The sequence below is a fragment of the Eptesicus fuscus genome, chromosome 2, assembly GCF_027574615.1.
Source record: "Eptesicus fuscus isolate TK198812 chromosome 2, DD_ASM_mEF_20220401, whole genome shotgun sequence".
Taxonomy (NCBI): Eukaryota; Metazoa; Chordata; class Mammalia; order Chiroptera; family Vespertilionidae; genus Eptesicus; species Eptesicus fuscus.
In genome coordinates, this window is record NC_072474.1 from 116,916,119 (window position 1) to 116,933,763 (window position 17,645).

The window sequence follows — 17,645 nt, forward strand, 5'->3', positions numbered from 1 at the left end:
AGCGCCCCTCCCCGCCCGCGAAGGCGCGTCCAATCCGCGCCGAGGGCCCGCGCACCCGCGCGGGGGGACCTGGTCGGGGGCGCGCTCCCGGGCCCCGCGGCGTCGCCCCGTCCGCAGCCCGCGGCGTCCGAGCGGCGGTCTGGCGGCTCCCGCGGCCCTGGGCCGGCCGCCTGCGCGGCGCGCGTCCGGGCGGGCTCCCCCCGCGGCCCGATGGTCTCGCCCGCCGGCGGGACGGCGCGGGGCGGGGCGGGGCGCGCGGGGCGGATAAAGGCGGTTGGGGGCGGGGCGCGCCGTCGGTCTGCGCCGCGGGACGGGACGCTCCGGTCGTCGTCGCGTCGCCATGGCCTGCAGCCCGCGAACCCCCCCGTCGTACCGGAGCCGCCGCGACCGCGACGCCAGGTGAGGCCGGGCGGGGTGCGAGGCGAGGGTGCGGACGGCGGGAGTCGCGGCCCGGCTCGCCCGCCTTGACGCGGCCTCTCGCCCACAGCCCGCCGCCCCCCGCGAGATGGAGCCTGGGGCGCAAGCGCAGAGCCGACGGCCAGCACCGGGCGGCGGAGGACGCCGAGGGCCCCGCGAAGCCGGCTGACCGCAGACCCGACAGGTGGGCCCTGCGCGCGGGCGGGACGCGGGCGAGGCCGGGGCGGGCGCCGGCGCGTTAGTCGGCCGGGCGGGTCTCGGGAGGGGCCCCGGCGATCGGTGTCAGCCCGGCGTGTTCCCGGCCGGCGCGGGGCCCCCACGGGCTCCTCAGACGCCGGTGCAGCTGGGTCAGTCGCCCATGTGGGGCCCAGCCCAGAAGTCGGGGCGCGCCGTCGGTCGGGGTGAGGGGCAAGTGCAGACCCTCCGCCCGTCGGGGACCTCCTGCCCTCTGGGCTGGGAGCCGGGGCCGCCGCGGGCCAGGTTCCGCTTCTGCTGCCTGCGCCCTGGTCGGGTCCCCAGTGAGACGGGCGCTCGGAGGCGAGGCCTGGCCGCCGTGGGCCGGGGGTGGCGAGGCAGCGAGCTGTTCAGCGCCCCCGTCGGGAAGGCCTGGGGGTGACTGGGGTGACCCTGGAGGTCGTCCCTGTGGGTCCGGGTGTGGAGGCCCCGGGTGGGGCGCATTGGTCCTGTGGGAGGGCTGCGAAGCGCAGGGAAAGCGGGTGCCGGGGGATGGAGCAGAGGGGTCCAGGGCGGGACTCGCACTGCCTGCTGATGAGTTGGGTGCAGAGAGGCATCGAGTCCCACTCGGGGTTCCAGGGCTGAGGCCCTCACCTTTGCCAAGAGGGAGAGGATGGGGAGCGCACGGGGCCGGGCAGGCGTCAGGGGCCGCAGGACGCTGTGGGGAAGCACTTTGGGCCCAGGGGCGAGGTGTCGGCACAGGCGGAGGACCAGGAGAGCTGGGCCCAAACCGCACCACCAGGTCCAGCTCCCAGCTCAAACCTCCAGGGGCCCCACTCAGCGGGAGATGCAGGGCCCTGTCCCCGCGGGTGCCCTGTCGCTCACCAGCAGCCCAGGGCGCCTTACCCTTCCAGCGTTGGAGGGTGCCCGTCCAGGCCCTCCGCTGTGCACGGCTCTCCTCCCCCAGCCGGAGGGGCAGCTGGCGCGGAGGCGGTCCCTTTGGAGGGGCTGTCTGAGTGGGTCGCCCAGGCTTTGTTCCCTCTGGGGCACTTTCCCCAGAGGTGCTCTCGTCCTGGGATGGGCAGGAGGCTGACTAGAACCTGCCTGGTCTGAGAAGTGGGCTGGAGACCAGAGGAATCTCTGCGGGCCCACGCCCACCACGCAGCAGGAGGGCCTGTGTGAGCTGTGGCCGCAGACCCGGGCCTGCACCCCCTGTGGGCTAGTGGGGGTCGGTGTCCGGTCTGTGGCTCAGTTACGCATTCAGCTTAACTTTTGGTTCGTTAATCTGATTCCTTGCCCTGCCGGCCATTTTTAGACTCTGGAAATTAACTTCTGGAATCCAGTTGGATAAGGTAAAGGGATAACCATTCGTTCCTGCGTTTTCAGAGCCCGTCATTGGTTGGCATCTAGAATGTACAAGAGCGCTTGTTGCTTAGCCTAGTTTTGACACACCAATAGGAAACGAGGGGATGGAAGAGTGTAACTTTGCATCTAATCTATGGAGACCAGCCACTCTACCGCCAAAACTCTTGGCATCGAGCCTTCTGGCTCCACATTGCCTGATCGGGACTGAAGATTTCCCGAGTTCTCGGTCGTGCTGACTCCTAGACCCGGCTCTAGGGGTGCGTCTCCCGTGGACGAGGTCCCAGTGCAGCAAGCGCTCCAACGTCTACTCTTACCCCTCCCCCACTGTAGTGACGTGACGTAGTGTGCACCCTTAGTCGTGTGCACCCTTAGTCGTGTGCACGGAAAAGTAAATAGGAGCCACAGTTTACTGAGGAGCTTACGGTGCCGGCCACTCTACTTAGCACCAAGTGTATTATTTAAACAAAACTAGCTTGGTTTACAAATAAAAGGATGAGTTGTATTAGGCACCTTTCTCTGCTGATGGATCCTTGTCTGCCTCCCCCCCCCCCCCCCCACCGTAGCTCCAGCAGCACTGAGCACACAGCACCCTCTGTCCTCAGGGTTGGCCAACCCGGCACGTGGTGGGTGCACAGGAAACGCCACCGAGCCAGGCCCGGGAGCGAGTGCATCGGGAGCGAGTGCATTTCGGGCAGATTCCCAGAAGCCCTTCCCTTGGGGCTCCACGGCCCCCTGGCCATTTCCTGTGTCCCGTTGGGAAGGAAGCGGAAAGGGTCGCGGTTCAAACGTGCACGTCCATCTTCCTGCAGCTTCACCACCCCCGAGGCCCCGAAGCCCCGGCCTCGGTGTGCGGACTGGGCGAGCGCCGTGGAGGAGGATGAGATGAGGACCAGGGTGAACAAGGAAATTGCAAGGTACGTGCTCCAGCCACTGCAGTGCCTCCCGTGGTGTGAGTGACGGATGTGAACGGGTGCTGTTAGGGCCGCGGTACTTACAGGCCGGTCTCTGGCCAGCAGGTGAGCGCTGCTGGGAACTTGGTAGAAATGGACCAGGGCCGTCGGCAGGGCCTCGGGGTGGGGCCAGGTGACTGTGCTGAGAGGTGAGGCCCCCGTCTTAGAGGCTGTCCCCGACCTCTGCCGACGGCAGAGGGCCCCCGTGATGTGCCCGGCCTGCCCCCCCCCCCCCAGCGCCCAGCCCCAGGCAGGAGGGCGCTCTTCAGAGAGCAGGCGCTCTTGGCTGACACCTGGCTCAGGTAACAGCCGTGAATGGCCAGAGCTCAGGGCGGGCCCCTGACTTGGAGTCTGAACCCCTTGCAGTTGTACCCCAAACTGTTGTACGTCCAGGTTCTCCCAAACCCCAAGGCACGTCCTCTTCCGGGGCTCATGAGGGTTCAGATGGCGCCGCCGGAACCCGCTTCTCCCTCGCTGACACGTCACCAGTGTCTGGGGCCTCTCTGCCGTCTGACCCACTGAGCGCCTCGGGGTTCAGCCGGCCCCTGCGTGTGGAAGTGTGTCGACCCGGGAGGGCGTGGCCCTGGCGCCTGCGGGGCGGGGCGTTGACGGGTGGGCCCGGTGCTTTGAGGGACGTGTTTCATGGTGTGGGTCTTGGTTTGCCGGCTGTGGTCTGAGGCTGGCTGACTTGGTTGTCGTGTCGCCTTGCTCTGCTCCCGGCTCCCAGCGTGCCTGGCGCCACCCTCGCGGGACCCGTGTGCGTGCTGGGCAGGGTCCCTCTTTGCTCCTCGGTGGCCTCAGGCTGTCGCTGAGCGGTGTCCTGCTCTGTGGGGGCCACCCTGCGGTCGCCCTCTGTGCCAGGTGCTGCTGTGGTGCGGCCGGGCTGGGGTGGTGACGGCCTGCCTCGCTCCGGGGTGGGGCTGTGAGAAGGCGGCTCGCCGTGCTTCGTGGCGGGTGGCACAGCTCACCAGCAGCCCGAGAACCTGACAAGGGGTTTGTCATACCTGAGCCAGTCTTTCAGGGGGTCCTGAGAGAACGGAGCCCTGGGAGGTGGGAGGGCGTCTCTCATTCCCGGGGTGCTGCTGTAGCTACAGGGGGTGGGGGCGGGTGGGGGCCCTGCCCCCTGTGCCTGGGCTGCAGAGACGGGGCGGGGGGCGAGAGTTTACCTCGTGGGAGGGGCAGTGACTGGGACGTCACTTAGACACTCGCAGGACCTTGTAGCTCGAGGGGGTGGTTGGTTTCGATGTCAGGCGGCACTGGCCCCCGGGGGACGGCCTGCAGAGCTGGGAGTCAGCCACCTCGGGAGCCACGAGGAGCAGGAGGGGCTGTGCCGCCTCCTCCCCAGTCCGAGAAGGCGGGGGAGCGGCCCGGCAGGCACGCAGGTCCCGCCAGCAGGGAGGGTGGTGTAGAGAGAAAAGCTGCTTATTCCAACCTTCCTTAGGCCACGGGGGTGGGGGTGTCGGCCTCTATGGCTTGGATCTCGCTACTCAATCTGAAACTTCGCGTCCGTTTGGCCTCGAGCGTGCGTCCGGCCGAGGCCTGGAGGCCGCAGGGGTCTCGGCGGCAGCTGCGAGCACTTTCTCTCGGGGTGGCGCCTTTTCCTGCCAAGGGCCACGTGGGTATTGATGACATCACTCGCGGCCACAGGACATCATCAGCTTAGACTGGCCTGCTCTGTTCGGTCACACGTTTCATTAACTCGCCCCTGTTGCCTGGGCGGGGCCAGACCGGGGGACTTCAGGGTCCTGTGCGGCCAGCCCTGACCCGGGATTCATCGTAACCTTGATCTTGGAGAGAGGGACTGGGAGGCAGTGACAGAGACGCCCGCTCCGCCCGCGGACCGCACCTCGGAGGCGGAGTCCTGTGTCGCTCTGAAAGATTCAGGGTTGATTCTTACGCCTTTTAAACAGCAATGCTTCTCCCCCAGATACAAAAGGAAGCTCCTCATCAACGACTGCGGGAGAGAGAGGAAGTCGCCGCTGGGAAGGTACGCGCCCTCCGTTCTTTCCTAACCGAGCTGACCTGCGATTGGCTGCGAAGGAGCCAGCGAGCAGCGTCCTCGCCACCGCGTTGGGATGTGGTGTCTGTGACGCGCTTACTCCCGCGGGGACAGAGGCTCTGGGCCGCACGGGGTGGGAAGCCCGGGGACAGGCCTCCGCCCTGTGCGTCCGCGCCGTCTGCGCGGTGACGGGAGTGGCGAGGCTTGTTCAGGCGATAACGTCCTTCTCTCCAGCTGTGACTCCAGGGCGCCGTGCGCAGCGCCTGCCGACCTGGAGACGGACGAAAGCGTCCTGATGCGGAGGCAGAAGCAGATCAACTATGGGAAGAACACCATGGCCTACGACCGCTACATCCGAGAGGTCCCGAGGTAGGCAGCCGCGGGCGTGGTCCGCCACGCTGGCTCTGCAGAGCCAGCTGCTCCTGTAAACAGAGCCGGGCTGGTGACCGGGGAGGGAAGGTTTAAAGCCACGTATTTGCCGTCACACCGTGGTGACCATCTCAGTTCTCAAGACCCGCCGCGGTCTCATGACGCCAAGTCGCTAAGACGGTGGGAAGGGTCTTCCTGAGAACACGGAGCAGCGCCTGGGACGGGCAGCCCACGCCCTGCTCCCGTGGACGTGCTCGGGACACGTGCCCCCGGACTAGGATTCAGGCGCACTTTGGGGGCAGGGGTTGGGGAGGAACGGCAGAGGCAGAGGTGGTGGTGGTGGCACGGCCGCCCGTGCTGTGGTGGACAGTGGATCTAATTCGTAGCCGTCCTCACCTTCGAGTCGGGTAACCGTCGGGCTGTGCAGGTGTGAGTGCCAAGTGCCGGGATCCTCCCCTCCCCGCAGGCACCTTCGCCAGCCCGGTATTCACCCCAAGACCCCCAACAAGTTCAAGAAGTACAGCCGGCGCTCGTGGGACCAGCAGATCAAGCTCTGGAAGGTGGCCCTGCACTTCTGGGACCCTCCCACCGAAGAAGGATGTGATTTGCAAGAAATGTAGGTCACAGGGCCTTCTGTCCTGCTGCTGCCGCTCGCTCTGCCCCGACCGGGGCAGCTGTCGCCTGCGAGGCAGGAGGTGTCACGGCCGCCAGCGGCCCCCTCCCGTCCACTCCATCCGCAGCTTGAAGCTGGGGGGCGGCTCGTGGGTGGAGTCTGCTTCCTGGGCTGAATTTACGTTTTGTAGCTAGAAAAATCGAGTTTAGGAAACCTGGAAATATGTGGGGTTTCGTTTGTTTTTAAGATAAATATTCTAAAAATTACCTGGGTAATTTATTTCAAACTGAAAGTAGGCCTTTTTAAAAAAAAACAAAAACTCCAAAAGGGTTTCCCTTTTCCCGCTTGGCTTTGAGCTTGTGCCTGGTTGGGAGGAGCTCCGGCCTGAACGTGGTCGGCCGCGCTGGGAGTGGAGAGGCCTGCGCCCCCCGGGCGGGTGCTCGGTGAGCCGGTGTCCAGCGAGCTGTGCGTTGGCCTCAGGCGTCACACGGGGTTTCCTGGTGACGGTGTGTCCCGTTCTCTTCGCGAGTCGGAAGCGATCGACCGGGTGTTGTCCGGTCTGCCCGTGTTCGCCGCCCTGCCCCCGGTTGGGCTTCTTCGTCCTTGCACGGCGCTCGGGCGTGTGCCTAGCTCGCCGGGGTTGCACGGCTGCGGGCTCAGCGGCACGTGGGGTCCCCGAAAGCGGTTCTCAGGCAGCGTGGCGGGGTGGCGTTTGATTAGCGAACAGACTTGGAGGCTTCCTGCGTCCCGGGCCTCCGCTTTGCTGAGCAGTGACGGTGCCCGTTTGATCCCACAGGCATCCCGTGGACCTCGGGGAGATGGAGACCGAATCCACGGAGAGCAGCTCCGAGTCCCAGGCCAGCTCCCAGGACAACAGCTTCGTAAGCAGCTCCCTGTTTGTCTCGGCGGGGGGCGGGGGCGCGGGGCGCGTGGACCACGGCCCTTTGTAAACAGGCTCGGTTCTGAGGTTCTGATGTCTCGGGGGCGCCTCACCCTCCCTGTTCCCTGATAACAGCGCACGATCCGAGGGCGTTCCTAGGGAGTGGCCGCAGGTTAGGTTTTTGGTTCAATCGACCAATCCCGTGTCCATTGGAAAGGAAGGGCTTCCCTCGGGTCTGGCATCTGCACCGGCCGGCTGCCCGCGCTCAGGCTGGCTGGGAGTGGGGGCTGGGGGTGGGGGCTGTGAGAGTGGGTGTGGGTGGGGGCTGAGTGTGGGCTGGGGACTGTGAATGGGAGCTGGGAGTGGGGGCTGTGAGCTGGGAGTGGGGGCTGTGGGTGGGGGGTGGGGGCTGGGGGCTGGAACTGTTGCTGGCACAGCGCCTTGTGCCTGGGATCCCCCACATTTGCCAGTTTTAAAAGTCCCGTGTTTTTGAGAAAGAAAACTTCCAAGATGAAAAGAAACTCCCAGTGTCAGATTCCGTGGCTACCGGTGGGTGCATGCTCTTGGGACTCTTTTCATTGATTTTAGAGAGAAAGGAAGGGGAAGAGAGGAACAGCAATTTTTTTGTCTCACTTATGCTTTTGTTGGTTGATTCTTGAATGCGTCTTGACTGGGGATCAAACCTGCAACCTGATGTATCGGGACGACGCTCCAACCAACGGAGCTGCCCGCCGGGGCTCGTGCAGACTTTCTCCTGTGCCCAAGCACATCCGTGCCCGCCGCCTCCGGAAGGAGGCCGCCCGCACTTCTCACTTCGCACTTCTCACGGGTGCCTGTGAGGACGGTGGGAACCGGGACACACGTGTTTGGTGTGGGACAGCATACATGTGAGGTCCCCCTGTGCTGGGTCCGGCCAGTTCGGAAGCCTGTGACCTAGGGTTGCCCTTCCTGCCTCCTCCCCACCACCCGTGAGCGGGTCCCGCCCTCCCGGCGCGCTCTGAGGCCCGGCAGCCGAGGAAGAGCGGGGCGCCCACCGTGAGGGACCCGCTGCTGGAGATGGTTTCTGAGGACGACGTGCGGGTGTCCAGGGAAAGAACGGGGCCGGCACGGCAGGGCGACCCCGAGGGCAAAGGTCTCGCAGGCGGTGTCCTTCCTGGTGTGGCTGCAGAGGAGCCTCGTCCGGGTCGGGTTCTGGACGAGTTGTGAGCACGCCGCTGACAGTCTCCGTTCGGAGAGGCGCAGGCCTTGGGGCCGGGAGGGAAGATGCAGGCGCGTGCGGGATTCAGACCGTGGAGTCGAGAGCAGGGGTCCTGGCGGAGACGGGGCGCAGGGAGGGGGGCTCTGAGACGGTGGACTTAGTGCGACGAGCACCGGGACAGACGGCCTGTGCTGCAGGGAGGGGGGCTTTGCTGCTGGGCACGGACTGCTCAGGACACGGACTGCTCAGGACACGGGACCGCTCAGGACACGGACTGCTCAGGACACGGGCTGCTCAGGACACGGGACCGCTCAGGACACCGGACCGCTCAGGACACGGGCTGCTCAGGACACAGACTGCTCAGGACACGGGCTGCTCAGGACACGGACTGCTCAGGACACGGGCTGCTCAGGACACGGGCTGCACAGCCTGCCGCCTGGTCCAGGCCGTGGGCAGGCCTCTCGGCTGCCCCAGTGCTGCTCTCACTGCAGGTCTTCTTTTCTGAGTCGGAATCTCATCAGGGGACACGTGCACGTGGCCACGCTTCCACTTGACCTGCTTTCCACCCGTGACGTTGACTGTTGTAAAAACATGCATTTAGAATGTTGGGTTTCGTTGGAATAAACATTAGGCTTCAAATGGTTTAAACCCCCTAAATTGTAAACTCTTAACCATTTTAATTCATTTGAACACATGACCCTTCAATTATACTTATTTTTTAAAGGGAAGTTTTTTAAAATATATGTATTTTTTTATTTCAGAGAGGACGGTAGAGGGAGAGAGAGAGAGACATTGATGAGAGCGAATCATGGATTGGCTGCCTCCTGCACGCCCCCTACTGGGGATTGAGCCCGTAACCTGGGCCTGTGCCCTGACTGGAAATTGAACCATGACCTCCTGGTTCATAGGTCGATGCTCAACCACTGAGCCATGCCGGCCGGGCCAATTAAACTTCCTTTTTTTTTTTTTAATCCTCACCTGAGGATATTTTTTTCATTGATTTCTAGAGTGAGTGGGAGGGAGGGAGAGAGAAACATGAACATGAGCCAGACATCAGTTGGTTGCCTCCCTCCCGCACGGGCCCCTAAGGGGCTGGAACCTGCAGTCTGCGGGCAGACGCTCCAGCCCCTGGTCCACACCGGCAAGGGCCAGTGGAACTACTTTAAATGAAACACAAAAAAGCAAAACCTGTTCGTTAAAGCAACACACACTCCGTGCTGAGAGCCGGGGCTCAGTGCTGTCCCTCTGACATTCTCTGCGCTTACGACAGGCACCCACTTACACTCTCCCGACTCAGCGCCTGTCCCCTGCACCGGAGTGGGAAGTGGCCTCGCCTTCGGGGTGGGCTGGGCGTGGGCAGGGGCTGTCTTCACCCGAGCTGGAGCTAGGCAGCCCTCCCTGCGCTCTGAGTTTGCGCAGTGTCTGGTGTGACCGTGACGCGCCCGCACAGCTCCTCCCCCTGCCCCGGTGAGGGGCTGCGCTCGGTGGGGTCAGCTCACTGGTCGCAAGTCCCGTGTGAGGCCCTGGCGTGACCTGTGTTTCTGTCTCAGGACATGGACTCGGGCACCCCCACCAAGGTGAGACACCTGGACTGCCGCGTGGAGGACGAGTTTGACTTGGAAGCGTGTTTAACGGAGCCCCTGAAAGACTTCGCGGCCATGAGCTAGCCTGCCCCGAGGATCACAGAGCAAGTGTGCCCCGGGCTCCTGTTAATAGTTACCACCTGGTGAATTGTTATTCTTGCCTTATTTTCTTAAACCATTTTATGTATAGCGAGTGTATGTTGCATGTTTTAAATCCGAAATGCAATTAAATTCGATGATAATTGAACTTGAAGCAATCTTATAACAGACTTAATTGCTTGGTCCCCACCATCCCCAAGTTCACCCGACAAGCACACTTGAACCGGTTTCCACCGAGTCTCGGATGCCGAGTTGCCACTTGTAGGTGGTGGTGTGGGTGTCACGTGTTTAGGGACCGGTCTCATGTCAGCTTCCTGGACTGGATCTGAGTGTTCGCACCGTCCGGCCCTTTAAGGTCTTTGTGGCCTTTTGTCAATGTCGGGGTGGCCTCTCCCGCACACAGAGCCCTGACCGGCAGGTGCTAAAGCCACAGGTCACGTGAGACGCAGTCGAGTTGGGTGTTTGTAAATAGGGCCAGGTAGGCCTTCTCCCAGTCATACTCCAAGAGTTACGGCCACAAAGGGGTTTAGAAAGAACCTTTTTACACAGTTAATTTACCATGTAAAATTGCTGTAAATGATAATGTATACAGATTTTCTGTTCAAACATTCAATTGTAAACTTCTCGTTAAGACTGTTGTTAAGTTTTTATTGCTTTTGTATGGAATGAGATTGCAAAAATAAAAGAGCCTTTAGCTGATGGATCGCGTTGACTGATAGGCTCACTGCTGAGGCTGCTCCTGCTTCCGTCCTCACCACGCGGCCTGGGGAGGACAGCACGGGGTGACGGGGTTGTGGCCCAGGCTGTTACACCCCCTTCCCCCGCCAGGAGGACCAACATCCATGAGGGTTTAGAGCTGGAGCCAGACACATCCATGGGAGCCAGCGTCCCCCTAGGCACCAGGGACCTTCAGCAGCGGGCGAGGTGGCGGCCCTGCCCTGTCCCCGAGACAGCCGCTTGGTCGTCCCGGCGTGTATGGAGCGGGTCCTGAGGGGCTGCCCCGCCGCCGATGCCGCCCTCCACAGCCACACACGCACCTCGCTGCCCTAGCCCCTGCCGCCAGCCACAGCCACAGCCACGTGCCCACGCACACCTGGACGTGACGCTGCACTCACTTCCGGGGTCGGGGGCGGGGGAGCTCTGGCTCCGGGGTCTCGAGGGCAGCGCTGTCCATTCCACACTGGCTGAGCCTGTTCCGTGTCGGGCACCAATGAGGCATGGGGGACATGCGGAACGGTGCCCCCAAGTCTGCACCTGCCTTGGTGGGCACAGAGAACGTGGTGTCAGGTTAGAGGGAGAGGGTAAGGGAGTGGCGGGCGGGGCGAGGGGGTGACTGGGTGGTCGGGAGCTGCCTGATGGTGGCATTTCAGCGGGGACAGCGGTTGGGGAAGAGCTCTCACCCTGCAGCGGGTGCCAGCTGCTCATCGGGGGTGGGAGGCTGGGTGTGGCCCTGGGTGGGGGGCGGCAGGAGAGCCGGTGCTGGCTAGGGCAGTGACAGGGCTGGGGGCCTGCCCCTCACCCGCAGGGGAGGAGAGGCTGAGGGGGCGTGGCCGGAGGGTCTGTTCATCTCAGCCTTTCCAGGCAACAAACGAGGCCGATGCTTTAGAAAGAGCCTCGGAGGAGCCGAGGGGAAGCTTGACCAGCGAGACGTGGTCTGTGGCCGAGGTTCTGGCTGGACGAAGCTTCCGGGAAACCTGAGGCCTGGCCCCCCTCCCGCCTCCCCCGGCTGGAGCCCGGGACGGAGCCCAGGACGGAGACCCGGCCCCCGGCAGGAGCTGGGACTGAGGGCTTGTTTTGAGGAGACCAATCCGTGTGGCTTTTGTCAAAGGATCCCCAGTAAGAGTCACAGGAGGCTCAGAAGCTTTTGGAAGAATTCCATTGGCAAGAACCCTGCCGGTGTGGACCGGTGGGGCGTGGACCGAAGCGGGGTGGACCGAAGGACCGGCAGGATGAAATGAGGTATTCGGATCCACGCGGGCTGAGAGGAAAGGCTCCTGAGCACAGGGCCAGGGCACAGGGTCCCTGCCCGGACCCAGGGACTCTGACAGGTACTCCTCCCCGCCCGCCTGCTCGAGCAGGGTGTCTGCACCAGGTGCCTAGAGTGTGGGTGTGTGCCTGGGTGGGGCCAGGGCTGATACCCCCCCTCTGGCTCAGGGTCTCCAGGTGAGGAGCTCCTGACCCAGGAGAGCCCATCTCAGCGTGAGGATCTGGACTTGGGGCCGACGCTGTAGGAGGGAGGCTGGGACGCCATGGGGAGGACGGACTGATCCGCAGGGGTGGGGGGCACTGTGGCCTGGCGGGAGCAGGTGGGTGAGAGGTCAACGCCGGGCTGCCGTGTGTGTGTGTGTGTGTGTGTGTGTGTGTGTGTGTGTGTGTGTGTGTACTCAGGCTTCCCTCCGAGTGAGGGCAGCGGGGGCGGTCTTGAGCAGGGACGTGATGTCTGACTGGGGTTCTGGAAGAATCTGCCCTGGCTACTGGCTTTTGCTTCGCATTTAAATTCTTGGAATGCTCTGAAGCCCCAAGGAAATCAATCTTCGGGCTTTTGTGCTTGCCTTTCAGCTGTTAACATAATCTAGTACTTTCCGCGGGCGTCACAGATACCCGTAGCTGGGATCGAGTTGTCTTTCTTCTTGACTCTTGTACATCGAACCGAGAAGTGTCAGAACTGAATTAAGTTTGTCCGGCGTGATTAATTCTTCACAATTCCAGGCCGATCGCTATCTCGGCCCCTTGGTGATTCATTTTCCTATCTTCCCGTGTCGAGATGGACGTGGTCAGCTTATCAGGGTTGTCATCCCACACCCCCCACTTCCCCTTCTCTCTCACGCTCTGAAGCCATTGTTGTTTCCTGCGCCCGGTTGGGTTCTGTCCTCCGGCCGTCCTCCCTCAGCCTCTCCGCCCCCGGGTCGCCGATGCCCTGTCCCTCCCCGTCCCCGTCCCCGTGGTAGGGCGGTGTGGAGCCGCCCACGTGCGTCAGCAGCCTCTGCCCCGACCCAGGCGCTGCGGCACTTGGCTTTCTGGACCCGAGCCGGTGGCTCTTCTGAGGATGCAGTTTCCAGGGAGTGTTTTTCTCCCATGTGGGCAACTCTGAAAGGCCTGCTGGGTAAAGTCACGTGACCGTGCTTGGCCAACCGCCAGGGCCCTTCGCGTGAATGTGTGAGCTGTCCTCCCCGAACCGGGTTTGGCTCTGTGTGCGCATGGGGGTGGGGGTGGGGGTGGGGGTGGGGGTGGGGAGTGGATCTTGGGATCATTAGGGTGCGTATGAATTTTACGTTTAAGAATCTCGAGGGGTATTTGTTGTTCCCTTTGTTTGCTTTTTCATGTGCAGGCTTTATTTTATTTATTTTTTAAAAGTATATTTTATTGATTTTTTTTACAGAGAGGAAGGAAGAGGGATAGAGAGTTAGAAACATCGATGAGAGAGAAACATGGATCAGCTGCCTCCTGCACACCCCCCCTACTGGGGATGTGCCCGCAACCAAGGTACATGCTCTTGGCCGGAATCGAACCTGGGACCCTTCAGTCCACAGGCCGACGCTCTATCCACTGAGCCAAACCAGCTACGGCACATGTGCAGGCTTTAATTGGATGTAAGCCACTTTGTAAAACGCACACTGCAAAGATGCATAGAGCCCGGCCAGCATGGCTCAGAGGTTGAGCGTCGACCTATGAACCAGGAGGTCATGGTTTGATTCCAGGTCAGGGCACATGCAGGGTTGCGGGCTCGATCCCCAGTAGGGGGGCACACTGGAGGCAGCCGATCAATGATTCTTATCATTGATGTTTCTCTCTCTCTCTCTTCCTCTCCCTTCCTCTCTAAAATCAACAAAAATTTATTTATCTCTATATAAAAGCCTAAGCTGTGACCCGCACTGACCACCAGGGGGCAGACACTCAACATAGGCATGGAAACACGAAACAGACTGATGAATCTCAGAGGGAAGAGGCGAGGGAGAAGGGTGGGAAGAGATTAACCAAAGATCTTATATGCATACGAGAGGCCCAGTGCACGGATTTGTGTACCGGTGGGGTCCCTCGGCCTGGCCTGTGGGGATCGGGCCGAAACCAGCTCTCCGACATCCCCCGAGGGGTCCCAGATTGCAAGAGGGTGCAGGCCAGGCCAAGGGACCCCACCGGTGCACGAATCCGTGCACTGGGCCTCCAGTATATTAAAAAAAAAAAAAGATGCATAGAGTTGCATGCCCACCGGTGGGTGCAACAGGCTCCACGGCGAGGAGCTGTGGGACCGAGGCCCTGAGGGGGCCTGCAGTGACCAGGCTCACATGTGAAGTGAAGGCTATAATGCTTGTGGAGGATCGATGGGGTTTGGTGAGGCAGAGGTCTCAGGCTTGACACCAAAAGCACAGTCCATAACAGGAAAAACCGTGAAACTGGACCTTGTCACACAAAAGCCTTCTGCTCCGCGAAGACCCTGGAGGGGAGGAAGACAAGCGGCAGGAAAGGAGGACTCCGCAGAGCGCCTGTGGGACAGAGAACGCAGAACTCGGCAGGAAAGCACAAATCCCATAGAAAGCCAGCGGAGAGATGTAGGTGGTCGGCGAGAACCGCCGGGCGGTGCTGCCTTCCTGTCCACAGAGGGAGCAGTCGTGGACGGAGAGGGGCCTCGTGCTAACCTGACGAGCTCAGGGGAGGCCCCTGAGGTGGCCCTGCAGAGTCAGAGACCAAAGTAACCACAGAGGACGGGGCGCAATGAAGACGTCAGAACGGCTTACTAGGTGTACCAGTTAATAATGCGGATTTTTTTCAATAGATGGAGTTACACATATTTTGATATATATGCGATTTGATATGTATGCTATTTTGTTGTATTGACAGCAAGCTTCAAAACTTCGTATGTCAAATTTGCTGAAGGTGTTAACATCATAGATATTTTTACGCTTAAAAATGTAGAATTTCTTGCCAAAAAAGAGCATTTGCGGGAAGTTTTAATTCATTACTTTATTTTGAAGAAAAAGTTATCGTATACTTCGGGAAGCTTATGGTGAACATGCTCCATATCAAGATACTTGTGAACACTGGTTTAAATGCTTTAAAAGTGATGATTTCGATGTGAAAGACAAAGAATGTCCAGGTCAACCGAAAAAGTTTGAAGACCAACAATTACAAGCATTTTTGGATGAAGATGCATGTCAAACTCAAAAACAATTTGCAGAAAGATTAAACATTGCTCAGCAAACAATTCCGATTATTTACAAGCAATGGGAAAGATTGTAAAGGAAGGAAAATGAGTGCCACATCAACTGAACGAAAGACAAATAGAAAGCCAAAAAATCATCAGTAAAATGCTGCTTCAATAGCACAAAAGAAAGTCTTTTTTGCATCAAATTGTGACTGGCGATGAAAAGTGGATTTATTTTGAGAATCCCAGATGCACAAAATCATTGATAGTTCCAGGTCAACCATCAACATGGACTGCAAGGCCAAATCGCTTTGGAAAGAAGACAGTGCTCTGCATTTGGTGGGATCAGGAAGGTGTGGTGTATTATGAGCTTCTAAAACCAGGTGAACCATTCATACTGATCGCTACCGACAACAAATAATCAATTTGAACCACACTTTGATCGTGAAACCACCAGAATGTGCCAGAAGGCACGGCAAAGTAATTTTGCTTCATGATGACGCACCATCACACACTTCAAAACCAGTTAAAGTCACGTTAAAAGATCTTGCCTGGGAAGTGTTAACCCACCCGCCGTATTCACCAGACCTTGCTCCTTCAGATGACCCCTTGTTCCGATCGATGGCACACGCACTTTCTGAGCAGCACTTCAAAACATACAAAGAAGTGGAAAATTGGGTCTCTGAATGGTTTGCCTCAAAACAAGAAAAGTTCTATTGGGATGGTATCCACAAATAACCTGAAAGATGGGGGAAATGTGTAGCTAGCGATGGGCATTACTTTGAATAGGCACTTCTGATGCTTCTCTTGAAATTATCGTGTTTTCTTTGATTACAAAATCTGCCATTATTAACTGGTACACCTAGTAGGCTAGCCTGTCCTGATGAAAGTCACTCGCGACCTGAACTGAGCCTGTCGATCGTCCTCTGCATCTAAGGTAACATTCCTTTGGCGTGTCGGGGTGACCCCTCTGCCGGACCCCCGGGGCACAGCCAGTGCACCAGGGCTGAGACCGCAATCCTCTCATGGTTATGGCTATCATGTTCATTGTCGACGGATAACTCTCCTGCACCCACCTACCCACCGAGGTAAAAGGTGTCTATCATTTACTGTTCACCCAATCCCAGAGTTCCCCCCCTCTGCTTCCTCCCACCTCCCTAACCTGTCCTGAGACCCGTCCCCCAACCACCCACCCCCAACCACCGGCCCAGCCAAACCACCCAGGGCTGTGCCTTCTCTTTTGATGTAATGTATAAAATAAGGCGCAAGGCCGCCAATTCCCGGAGCACTGTCTCAATGCGCCGAGATCCTGATTCCCGACAGTTGTCCATAATTTGGCTCAAATAAACTCACAAAACTCCTTTCCAGGTTGGACTGTTTTTTTGTTTGTTTTTTTTTAAAAAATATATGTTTATTGATGTCAGAGAGGAAGGGAGAGGGAGAGAAAGATAGAAACCTCAATGATGAGAGAGAATCATTGATCGGCTGCCTCCTGCACGCCCCCTGCTGGGGATCGAGCCCACAACCCAGGCTTGTGCCCTTGACTGGAATCGAACTCGGGACCCTTCAGTCCACAGGCTGAGGCTCTATCCACTGAGCCACACCAGCTAGGGCGGCTGGACTGTTTCTGACGTTGACACGGTCTCCCCATGGATTCAGCTAACACCCTCAGTAACGTCTGTCACCTCCCCACGAAGGTCTGAACACGGCATGTTCGCTCAGTGCGGGGCGACGGGCCAGGCACAGGTCACCAGGGTGCCTAGCAAAGGACGACGGTAGGGTGGGCCTTCCCCCATGGGTGCCTTTCCCTCCCGTGGGCAGACCCCCTGACCTTTCCTCCCAGAGACCCCCTCTAGGCCTCAAGTTGTCGTTCAGCTCCAGGTGCCGCCAGTCAATCAGGGGAGACCACCTGGAAGGCCACTGAACATTCTATTCAGATCTTCCCCGGCGCCTCCCCTAAAATCTCCACCCTTGAACCCTTAGGACGGAGGACCCAGGCGCTCTCCCCTCCCCAGAGCACCCCTGCCTGTCCCCTCCCCTTCCCTCCCCTCCCTTACCCGTGTTACCATCGTCTTCCTCACTCCCAAGCTCCAGGGCCCTTCCTTTGCCTCCATAACTTGTTCCCATTTTTTCTAGGAATTACTTCTTCTCCCTCTGCGATTTACCCGTAAACGTTCTCTTACAGTTTAGCTCTTGGTTCTGAATTCTTTCCCACCAGAACCCCAGTGCCGAGGTTGCTGACCCCAGGTTTGGTCTGACCCCAGGGGTCAGAGACCTGGTGCGGTGCCCACAACAACAGGAACCGGTGTTGAGGACGGCATTTCCCAGGGGTCTGCCCAGGTGAAAAGATCATCACCCACCGCTGTGGGGACCTGGGCCTCCCTCCCTCGCTCCGTGTTGTGACCTGTTCCTTATCGCACGCTGTCCTGTCTGCTTCCGGTACTCCTTTTTAGAAAACCATATTTGGTGTAAATAATGGCAGTTTGCCCTGGCCGGTTTGGCGCAGTGGATAGAGCGACGGCGAGCAGACGAAGGGTCCTGGGTTCAATCCCGGCCAAGGGCACATCCTTGGTGGAGCAGGCATCCAACCCATGTGTCTCTCATGGATGTGTCTCTCTTGGTCTCCCCCCTCCCTCCACTCTCTCTAAAATAAATAAATTAAAAACAATAATAATGATGGTGGTTTCAGTTCTTTCCGTCCTTTCAACATCTGCTTCTGGTCTAGTGTGGGTGATGCTCCAGCATGCTCTTAGACACTTGCTCAAGGTCACACTGAGGTCACCGGCAGGGCGGGCACGCCCCGGAAAGTGGGGACCACGGGTCGCAAGGGGAGTACCCCGAACCGCCGGGCTGCCTGC

At 59.7% G+C, this 17,645-nt stretch overlaps 1 protein-coding gene across 1 annotated transcript; it reads left to right on the forward strand.

Moving 5' to 3' along the window:
• Window positions 1-259: 259 nt before the first annotated feature.
• On the forward strand, window positions 260-10,346 carry SLBP (stem-loop binding protein). Its single transcript, XM_054708684.1, has 8 exons — window positions 260-399; window positions 488-601; window positions 2,766-2,870; window positions 4,834-4,893; window positions 5,140-5,274; window positions 5,741-5,890; window positions 6,684-6,768; window positions 9,516-10,346. The coding sequence occupies exons 1-8, from the start codon at window positions 341-343 to the stop codon at window positions 9,630-9,632; spliced, it is 825 nt and encodes a 274-aa protein (XP_054564659.1). The 5' UTR covers window positions 260-340; the 3' UTR covers window positions 9,633-10,346.
• Window positions 10,347-17,645: the final 7,299 nt, after the last annotated feature.